Below are 10,993 nucleotides of genomic sequence, written 5' to 3' on the forward strand. Positions count from 1 at the left end.
GACTGCTCTGCCTTCCAATATTCCTGGATAAAGATCTGATTAACAGAACCAAACAAGCCAAAACTTGCAGATGTCCATTATCAGTTAAATGACGTGCGGGGGGCGGGGTTTATTGGTTACTTTTAATTGGCAGGATTAGTGCCCAACGGCAGTAGTGTTTCTTTGCATTTTCTTTCGTACTAAGATAATACGGTGAAACCGACTAAAGGTTTTGTTAGACGTGCCCTTGGAAGAACAAGGTAAGAACAAACTGGTGTTAATTGAAGAAGATAAAATATTTATCTTCAAAGTTTTTCATCTTCAACATGCAAATCGTTACCTTGGCAAAGGCCGAGACGTGCTCGTGTGTTCTGACGAGGTCTGATGCTGATTGGATGGAATGATTCAGCCAATAATGGCATACGCATCATCTTCAGCCTCAAAATTCTGTACTTGGTTGGTAAAGAATCAAACTCAAAGCTTTTCCCATTGATGGTTTTAATTTCAGGAAACAGACAACACACCTTATTCTAATATTAAAAATAAGCAGTGGGTCCAAAGATGGGTGGTATCACTAGTTCATTGGGTGGTAAATATTGCATCGTTTATCCAAACATAAACAAAAATGCATGTGCGCAATAAATAGAAAAATGTGCGAACCTGCTAGTCAGTCGTTGAAACAGGTTACAAATGTTTGAACCACCAAATAATTGAAGAAAATATACTAGACTGAAAAGAAAGCACAGAAACAAAAAAAATAAAATAATCATTACCATTAAATTCACACAAACAACTTTCTGGGGTGTGGTCTCAGAGACCCCACCCAAACTGCCATTCATCCACACTGCCCACCCACAAACCACCATTCATCCACACTGTGCCCACCCACAAACCACCATTCATCTACACTATGCCTACCCGCAAACCGCCATTCATCCACACCATGCCTAGTCATTGATTTTAAATTTGTAAACATGCTCAGGCATTGGTGGATAAAACGGTCTTTTTGCGAATTCATTAAGACTCGATTTATCCAGTTGTGACAAAGTGCAATAAAAACTATTAAATAAATTAAATCTAAAATGTGCGTGCAGGCACAAGACCACTCCCTTAAGTGGTCATTAAAAACACATGTAAATTTAATTCATGATCCAAAATGCAAGGAATATGCAAGAAAAATAAAATGCACAGCATCTATAAAAAAATAAATTATTTCCACCTTCATAAATTACGGAATATCTTTGGTAATATACATTTGACAATGCACAGAATGAAATCTATGAAAGCGGGAACAACCGATACGTTTCAAAATATATGCAGTATATATTTATAACGTGTACGCTCAGGATTAAAAACGCGCGTTCGCGTTGTTTTTTTTGAGGGAGGGGCTTATTGGAGCCGGTCGGGGTCGTCCTGGAAACGGACGTCGCAGACCAGGGAGAGGTGGTCCGAGGGGTAGCTGTAGGAGGGCAGGCGGCCCGGGCCGATCTGCTCCTCGCTGGGCAGGTCCAGGACCGAGTCCACGCGGAGGCCGCGGCGCGAGTACCAGATGTAGTCCAGCGTGTGGCGGCTCTCGCCGGACGGGCGGATCTTCCAGGTGGTGTAGGGCGGCTCCGAGCGCCCGTCGGCGCTCAGGCGCTTGTAGGCGCTGTCCAGGCCCAGGCCCGAGGTGGAGAAGAGGCGGTACACGTCCTCGCCGGGCTCGGCGTTGAAGTCGCCGCACACCAGGAGGGGGGCTCCGTCGCCGCCGCCCCCGTCGTCCCCGCCCCCGCCCGCCTCCCGCAGGCTCCTCAGCAGGTCCGAGCCCTGGGCGCTGCGCAGGCCCTCCCACCCGCTCCGCGCCTTCAGGTGCGTGACGGCCGCCCGCAGGGGGCGCCCCGTGGCCCGGCACCGCAGCGTCTGGACGATGGCCACCTGGTTGGTCTCCAGGGCCTGGGCGCTCAGGCGGAGGCAGGCGCTGTCCTGCAGCAGGAAGCGGTCGCGGCGGAAGAAGAGGGCGCAGCCGTCCGGCCCGTTGTTGCGCTCCACGTCCAGGCAGGGGGACCACGGCTTGGGGCAGAAGGTGCCGTGGTAGCCCAGGCTGCCCAGGACCGGCTGGAAGGTGTCGAAGTAGTGGTCCACCTCCTGCAGGCACAGGATGTCGGGCCGGTAGGTCAGGATCTCCTCCAGGATGAGGTACTTGCGCTCCGCCCAGTTGAGGGCGTCCAGAGGGCACTCCACAAAATCGTCCTTGCCCTCGCCGAGAGCTGGGGGGGGGGGGGGCACACAAAGAGATCAAATGTCAGCCATTCGAATATGACCCAGCTCTGATTAGTACAAGGACAATCCCACTAGAACATGCTTTTGATTTGTGGTCCACAGTAGTACTGGCCAATGAGGCCAGGTTTCCACATTACCAGCTCCCCAACTCTATGGGGTTCCTTCATTTACTCTGGGAAAAAACTGAGACCACCCCATATTTTTGTGAAGAATCTGTGTGACTCTGCCAAATACTTGTTTGTTGTACCCTTCCTAAGCAAAAACATTCTGTTTTTAAGGGTATAAACTGTTTAGTTTGCATTATTCAATGTATAACAACATTTTGTATGTTTTGTATTTAGACTCGAAGCAGGATTACTGAGTCAGCTGGATAACGTCTCGGAGTAAAACCCAGAACCCTCCCAAATCTGGAAGACAGACTGAAGTAAAAAGAGCTGTTCCAGGTTTACAGAGTTTACGTAGTTATCCGGCTAACTCAGTAATCCTGTTTGTGAAACACCCCCCAGTTGTCATTTTCTCCAAAGAAATATTCCGAATTACAACATTTTTGTTTGTAATGCAATTAAAATCAAATGTGGTCAATAGTTCAAAAACAAATATCAAAAGTTGGATTTTACACATGTGCATACCCATAAACTATGAAGCTGAAAATTTGACATGGTTTCAGTTTTTTCCCCCCAGAGCTGTATATAGCCTCTTGATAGGACCATCAACATGGTCCTCAATGTCTTTTTGAGTTCAGAGGGGGGGGGACAAAGAAGAGAGAGGACGGGCCGTTTAAACTGCGGTGCTGATTTCTGAACCCTGACCGTACCCTGGGCGAGGATGTTCCACTGCATGACCCGGATGGGTGGGCTCAGGGGGGCGTCGCCGTCGGGGAAGACGAAGTCGCGGTGGAGCCGGGCGGGGCGGTTCCGCAGCGCCTCCTCGCACTCCTTCAGCAGCGCTTCAGGGTCGGCGGGCTCCTCCCCGGCCCCGGGCTCCGCGCGGGGCTCCGCCCCGGCCGGGGGGGCGCTCCTCAGGGGCAGGGCCAGGGCACTGTACAGCCGGCTGGTGCTGCCGCCCATGGAATAAGCTGTGAAGACAATCATGGCTCAGGGATATTCGTGCACGTGTTGTCGTGTGATATTATAACCCGGAGGCATAACGCCATATACTACACGCATTACAGTACAACAGTTGTTCCCAACCGTGTTCCTGGAGATGTACAGTCCTTTAGGTTTTCATTTCAACCTTAATTTGGCACACCTGATTCTACTACTTAGCAGCTCAACAAGATCTCCACCTGTGTGCTTTGTTAGGGCTGGGGTGAAAAAAGTGATGGCAGATCTCCAGGAACAGGGAACAACCACAGTAATGTGATAAGAACTTTGTGGCGCTCTCTCGAAGCCAAGATAACTCAAGCTCCGGTACATGACGGAGGGTAACATCTTTTCACACTAAATCCAAATCAGTTTTTTTTTAATTGAGTCGGGAACCAATGACTTGCAGGCACAGCTCTGGCACACTGACAGAATTCCTTAATGTTGACCATGTTAAAAATAACATTTTGACAGAGAATTAGCATTTTGTCCAAACAAACATTAGCAAAAAAAAACAACAAAAAAAAAAACAAAACATTAACATCTAAAACGGTTTATTCATTTCTATTTAATAAACACTTGGATATAATTTACAAGTATTAGGCTGCACCTGGTTATGGAACTCAGTTCTACATAGTAAGATTTTTTTTCCAGCTTTTTAACTTTTTTGCTTTGGAAAACGGGCTAAAGGGCTGAAATAAATACAAGCTCAAAACCCATTGCTACACATGACAATTTCATAACAAGTTGCACCCTAACAACAAACGCATCACAGTACAGAAGGCTGCAGGACTACTCTACAGATAACGGCTAACTGTCGTTTTGAGGAACCAAACTGTATTTTGATTGACACCAGACGCTTGGAATAACACTGCCATGACTACAACATCGTAGTGTAAGATTCTAATGCACTGACATTCATGTCGTGTCTGCTACTGTCAAACCAAAAACGTTGAGTACACAAATGTAGTTAACGCGCTTAATTTATTCATTATTAATAAAATGTTATTTGTGGTTGAGCAATCCAGTTAGATATACGCAGGACCGAATATAGAGTTCAATACAAGTTTCCTAACAAACGTAATAGTCCTATACCAAGTTAAACTAGGTAACGTCTCGCATGAAGAAATCATAGAGCCTTACCGACAAGACGCGTAAAGATCTGAAAATTCACTCTAACATACAGCTCTCGCTGGATCAGCAGTACAGGAGTAATTGCAGAAGTGTAACCTTGTCACACCTTAAGAACAGTCGTTCTGTGGATGATTGCCATATACTGAGGATTGCGCAAATGCGCACATTAAAACCTCTTCGGTCAAGGACAACAAAATGCTCACGCATGGGGACAGCACCACCTACTGCATGGCGGTAGAACTACTACGCGCATGTGTTAAAGATTATGGGGAAGACGGCATTCTCTCATAGTTCCCGAATTTTAAAATAATAATTTCGTTTGGAAAGGGGAATTAAATGTGTCCATATATATTTTTGCACTGCGTTACGTCAGAATTCCAAGGCTCATGCACGGTATTTTATTGTATAGTGCTCTTTGCTGGAATGCCGAATTGGATCCACTGCAACGCAAATAGTTACGTATCAAGAAAGCCCCATAATGATATCCCCACTACAATGAATGGTTGACAAGGATCAGCGACCATAAGATCCAGAGGGTGGAAAAAATAGCTCATTAGGCGACCCTCGGTTTTACTCTACCTGCCTAGACAGCTTAAACTTAACCTAAGTCAGCCAATAAAAACTGCTACTGGTGGCTGGCAATTGCCTGAAAGGCAGTGTTTTATATTTCACCCCATTTCCAAATGTACAATCAATGTGTACATGGGATACCAATTTAGCTGATCAAAGACCTGGAGTATTTCTTGAATTTCAGTGAGAGTAAAGGTATATTTTAAAATGAATTATTTCCTATTTCAAGTATAATCATGTTGTATAGGTTTTAAAGTTAAAACTTTAAAGCCATATGCCTAAATGAACTGCTGTGCTTGTAGGCCTACAAAAGCCGTTTACAAGTTGTAGGTTACTTCACCTAAATACAAGTCACATAGCTGGCTAATCATTTCCATCACAGCACATTATACCAGGGGTGTCCAATCTAATCCAAAAAAGACACCGGATTCTACTTATCAAGGTCTTGACTGAAACAGGCTCTTGAGTAGACTAAAAAAAAAAAATCAGTTGCATACCATTACATTGCTCTTCAATCCAATATGCAATCAGGTTGCATATCAGCAGAATATAGATTGCTGCTAGGGTTAATATATCCTTGGCAAGCTGGACCTTTCGGGAATTCTTAGCTGATTACATTGCCAGTTGGTAACGTGTCCTTAATTTGCCTGCTGCCTAGCTACCCAACCTACCTAGGAAACATTCATGGCTCCTCCTCTGGGACAGTAGCTAGCATGGGGGAAAAAACATGTGCCCTGGGAATGCTGACATAATAATTTCATGAAGTTATTACTGAAAAGTTTCACAACTACACCTTTCAGAATATCTGTATGGTACAGCAAGCATTTTACTTACATTTTCAGAGGAGTGTAGATGAACTGGACATAAGTAGCTTGCAAATGGCAAACACCACAGAGGAAGAGCAAAACCAGCTGTTGGGTTTCACGCAGCTCCAACGAATGACAAAATAAAGGTCCCTTGTTGACACGAACAAAGCCTCTTACCCTCTTAGCAAAGGCCAGGGGGACCAATCGCTTGGAGGGGCAAAGAGAAAGGGGGTCAGTTTCAGAGACGTTGGAATTTTCGAGCGGCGCGGACGTGACTGGGCCGGGGACTGTGCCAGAGTGTCAGTGAATGGGCCAATGTCCCGTTTGTCACGTGGAGACAATGGGTCACTTTGAACATTCGAGGTCGCGCAGTGTCTGACACAGTCCTCGGCGCGGTGCCGTAGATTTGACCAATTACTGCATTAAACTGGAAGGAGCCACTTGTTTTTATATGGGCAGTGAGGATTCATAAGTGCTTTCTCTAACTTAGTTTATCCCGCAGAACACAACTTCACAGAAAGAAAGGCCCACTCTGTTCATTTTGTATGCAGACATTTGGTAGTTGTCATTCTAACCTTAGCATTTTTTTCCCTCCCACAAAGGCATTCTAGACTTTGCATTCTCATTCTGTTTGTCTTTTGAAGATACTGCTTTCAATTACCACTTCTTCACTGAAGTCCACTGATAATCACCTGAATCGTAAATCAAGAATTCTCATTTTCTGACAATGCTGCTCCCCCCCCCCCCTCCACTTTCACTCATAAGGTTGCTCATCTCACTAGGATATTTTCCAAACATGTTTATTTTTATCAAAGACCATTTCACCGATTTTCTGGTGTGACTGTTTGACATCAATCGATCAGATGATGTGTACTGGTATTCTGTCCACTGATATACTGGCAGCCATAGACTGGGTCATAGACAGGGGGGTGGGGACTTATTCATATAAGCAGGTGTTATATTACTACCAATATCTTTGTGCCCAGGTGTGTTCAGTTTCTGCATTCCAAGGGTTTAATAATGTACACAGCAATGAGGGATAATAAAGGTAATTTAGCAAATATTTTATTTTTTATTCTTATATTTCATATTATTCGACCTAGCCCTAGCCCTAGTAACAGACCCAACTGGATTCCTGCAACTCTTTCCTTGCTCGTCTCACTGCCTGAATCCCCCAAGGTATCTCCAGGTCATTCAGAATGCTGCTGCTCATCTTTATAATTCGTTAAAATACCTGAATGTTGCGTCTCTCCTAAACTCACTCCACTGGTTACCAATTATGGCCTCAATAAAATACTTAACTGTGGCACCAGCTTATGGGGCAGCAAGAGGAAAAGCACTCTCTTACCTGCAATCTGTTATCAAATACTGCACCACTGCCAGACCAGTCCACTCACATGCAACATCTTAATGCCTAGCCATTCCTACCCAAAAGTGTCCTTCGCACTGGTTGCACCTCTTCCCTCTTCAGTGGCTACACGAGGTCCTCACAACAGTCAGGCAGGCCAGTGGGCACCTATGTTTTACCGTACCCCTGACAACTAACCTGCTAACTTTCCACTTTGGCTCAACTAACTGGTCTCTCTCCTGAACTGCTGAGTGCTCATTCTGGTTTGAAAACCCCTCGGCATACCTACACTACATTTAGCAGTACACATTCAAATTCCCTCGTGCTACTTAGCCTATATCCTCGGATTACCTTGTGCTCCTACTATGGCAGTTAACATCATGTTGTAGGTTCATGTGATGCCACTAATCAGCCGTGACACCAATAACTAGGCATTGACACAGTTCTTTTTGAAACCTTTTTGCATGCAATATGCAAGTTGCCCTGGCTAAGAGCACCTGTGAAATGGCTACATGTAATATTAGTATAAAGGTGTGGACACAAAATGGGCAGAGCTACTACTAATGGATGCAATGTAAAAGTTGTGTAAGTCGCTTTGGATAAAAACATCTGCTAAATGCCTGTAATCTGTACTACATGACATAGCCTAATTGAGTCATAGATTTGAGTCACTGCCTTTTCTGTGGAGAGCTTCTGGTTAATTAAAATATGTCAGTGACTCACTGTAGTCCCACTCAGTACAGGCTTCATGAATCCTCACTCATAACCATTTGTATCCGATTCGGGTTTTTCAGCATGTTTGTCATTAGAACATATTAGAACATTGGTACAAGGCAGTGCAAGTAGGATTTAGACAGGAGCTAACAAGGTTTTCATTAATTAGGTGTTACCAGTAAAGCCTGTTACATACAGGAAAAACCCTTCACAAGCCATGCCCCATGTCACATTTCAGCATAGCCGCTCAAAACATTTCCTTAAAAATAGGTCACATTATTTTGAAAATAAGGTTGCAATTTTTACAAGTTCCTCTTGCCTGCTCCTCTTTGGAAATAAAAGCAGGCCATTGCTATTTTTATCACTCTTTGGATACATTCTCATTAAAGCTACCAGCCACCACCCTTAATGCAGTTACACAACTAACACTACACTACTGCAACAGCTAATCTTGTTAAAGGCAAGTTGCCAGGGTGTAGCAGAGATGTGGTCCCAATTTCTCCTATCGCTGGATAGGGGGAAACAGCCCTCTGACAGATGCCTAGAGCTCTACTCCCCTACCCCTGGCCTGGTTCCATTTATAGAAAAAAAAACTAACTTGGGGCCCCTCGATTGGTGTTCATAGTCAACTCTATACTGAAGGAGACAAATCAGGGTGTTGGTGACAGGAAGATTAACCTGTAATATAAGTCACACATTTATGGGGTGGAATATGTATATGGTATGAAAACAGATGTTAGCAATTCTGTCACTCTTTGAGACACCGGACTGGATCTCACTGCAATGCTACACTACCAGTCTACTGCTTACCATAATTAAATTAATTTAATTAGGTGAACAGCAAACAGGTTAAGTAGATCTTGTGCTATGTAATACAAGTGGGCTTTAAGCCAGTGTGACTGATCTAGATAAATTAATCAGTTTGCTGGGTTCAGTTTAATTGATGACCAAGACTGGTTTGCACTGGAATACGTTACATAATATGGCATGAACATATATGTGGAAGATCAACAAGATAATAAATCACAATAGGTGATTTGTTGAAATTCTCCTTGCAAAGCAAATTGACAAGTTACGCTTTATAATGATGGGCATGTAGAGATTCTGAGTCATTTTTACATAAGAAACACATGACAAAAAGCACTTGAGAAAGCTTATTTTCCATCCGATACTGAAAACACACGAACTGACAATTTAGTAAAGAACAAAAAGTATTTTGTTAGACGCTCTTTATATTTCAGTTCAAGTTAATTTAGAGCGCCTAAATGACTCAGAAGGCACCAAGTTGGTAACACGACTGTTACATTTTACAATGTAATGCTCATGTAAATCTAAAGCAATGACTTGCCAGGATCCCTCTCAACCATAAGTCCTACATATGCAGTCGGCCAAAATGACTAATGACCTGTCACACATCAGTATATGCATTTCAGTAGTGCATTCGTTCTTTATCCATTTTCTGGATGTTGCTGTCACTGAAGTCGCTACTCTGAACATTTATTGTAGAACCAAGTTCATAGTAATATAAAGACATTAACAGAACTGCAATGATCGAAACTAGTTAGGCTAAGTGGAACACCTAGCCTATGGTAGTTTCCCGAGGAAGAGCTCGCTTAGAAGATTCAAAAATGGCATCAATGGAAATTAGGACTTAAATATTCGGCAGACGGCTAAAAAAAAACATTGTTCGTCCACCGTAAGAACAGTGAGACAAGATAAACTGGAGAGGAGAAAAAACCTCACCAACTATCTATCATATTATAACACATTTCTCGAAACCTCACCTGTGCTAGAGCACACCAAACTTCGCGATGCTGCTTTCGTCGGAACCGGCTTGCTGATCCGGCTGTCCAGGAAGGAGTGGTGATACAGAGAAGCCGGCGAGGATCGTTTCTTCAGTGGATTTTTAACTGGTGACCCCAACTTGGACACACATAATGCGGGCAGGTCTCTTTGTATTAGGGTAGAACACAGTCGAGCAGTTGACGAATACATCCCGTTCCTCGTTTGAGTTACAATCAGCTATGAAGCGCAGTTATCAGTTCAGTTTGTGTAGCTAACAAGCTACTCCTGAAAATAAGTATAAAAACTGATTTATATTAAGAAGACATCCGATTTCTCCAAGTTTTTTAACTACGAAACACTTCTACACCTCAGTCTTCTCAGATAAAGTTCACACCCCACACACACCGGCCGGCAAAACGATTTCATCATTCTAGGACGTGACACCGCTGGGAAGGTACCACTGCGTGGCTCGTTGACAGGGGGGCTCTTGTGGAGATGGAGCTAAGAAAACTTGTATGTGGTTATGCATAACAGTGTATATATTTATTGTTACGGTTATACATTCCATATGCACTTATCTGAAGTTAAACATATACAACAACAACATTTATAGGATATAAATAAACATTACTTGTACAGTACCCCCTATTTCAATGCTGAATGGATCGGTATCTGTGAAAAGGTTAAAGTTTATCAACCATGTTGCGTGGTCCACCCGGATTAGTCATTTCATACGGCTCTGATTCATGCCATTCAGAGGCGAATGTACGATGTTTGAAGAGAAACGCAACGATCCAGTAATACTACGTACGTTGACGCACTGGAACCAACTAGCATTCGTCATGAGTTACTTGATTGGCGTAGCCTATTCATATAGGTAAATCAGTCTGTATCAATACATTTTTGAGCGACTGCCTGTAGTGAAATGTAGTGCAAGTAAAAAGACCGGCATCACATTAAACTAGCCTACAACTGTGTTTATGTAAGCTGTCGGCTAGTATGTAATAGCATTGCGCCTCATGTATCAATATTTTCTTTAAACCGTGTGCACGTTTAGGCCTACGCGTAATCGGAAACAAACTAACAAATTCCGCCGGATTTATCAAACACGCATAGACCCTTGGTAGAGACAGCTTTTTCCTATCCGTGTGCCTATCTTCAGAAATTCCAATAAATCGTAAACGAAAAGCGCTCACGGACCTCAATTGATTCCCCTAACAGATCGTATAAGGAGTTTGGAATTCGTTTGCGGTAAATTCAGAGATGTTCGAGAAAAGGCTAAAAAAAAAAAAAAAAAAAACATTACATTGCAAGCA

At 43.6% G+C, this 10,993-nt stretch overlaps 1 protein-coding gene across 2 annotated transcripts; it reads right to left on the reverse strand.

The window, feature by feature from the left end:
- Positions 1 to 458: 458 nt before the first annotated feature.
- LOC118231012 (nocturnin-like) lies at positions 459 to 10,120 on the reverse strand. Of its 2 annotated transcripts, none has more exons than XM_035424404.1 (3): positions 9,677 to 10,120; positions 3,053 to 3,313; positions 459 to 2,225 (listed from the first exon to the last, which is right to left on the reverse strand). In XM_035424404.1, exons 1-3 carry the CDS (start codon positions 9,885 to 9,887, stop codon positions 1,369 to 1,371), a joined length of 1,329 nt encoding a protein of 442 aa, XP_035280295.1. In that variant the 5' UTR covers positions 9,888 to 10,120; the 3' UTR covers positions 459 to 1,368. The 2 variants fall into 2 exon arrangements, with proteins under 2 accessions (XP_035280295.1, XP_035280296.1); XM_035424405.1 differs by lacking the exon at positions 9,677 to 10,120 and adding an exon at positions 4,464 to 4,644.
- Between the last annotated feature and the right edge of the window lie 873 nt (positions 10,121 to 10,993).

The sequence above is a fragment of the Anguilla anguilla genome, chromosome 7 (genome assembly GCF_013347855.1).
Source record: "Anguilla anguilla isolate fAngAng1 chromosome 7, fAngAng1.pri, whole genome shotgun sequence".
Lineage (NCBI taxonomy): Eukaryota > Metazoa > Chordata > Actinopteri > Anguilliformes > Anguillidae > Anguilla > Anguilla anguilla.

Coding starts and splice junctions, on each gene's coding strand:
- LOC118231012 (XM_035424404.1), bottom strand. CDS start 9,887: ATGTATTCGTCAACTGCTCGACTGTGTTCTACCCTAATACAAAGAGAC. Junction 3,314..9,676: donor TTTGGTGTGCTCTAGCACAG/GTGAGGTTTCGA, acceptor TTGTCTTCACAG/CTTATTCCATGGGCGGCAGC. Junction 2,226..3,052: donor GTGGAACATCCTCGCCCAGG/GTACGGTCAGGG, acceptor CCCCCCCCCCAG/CTCTCGGCGAGGGCAAGGAC.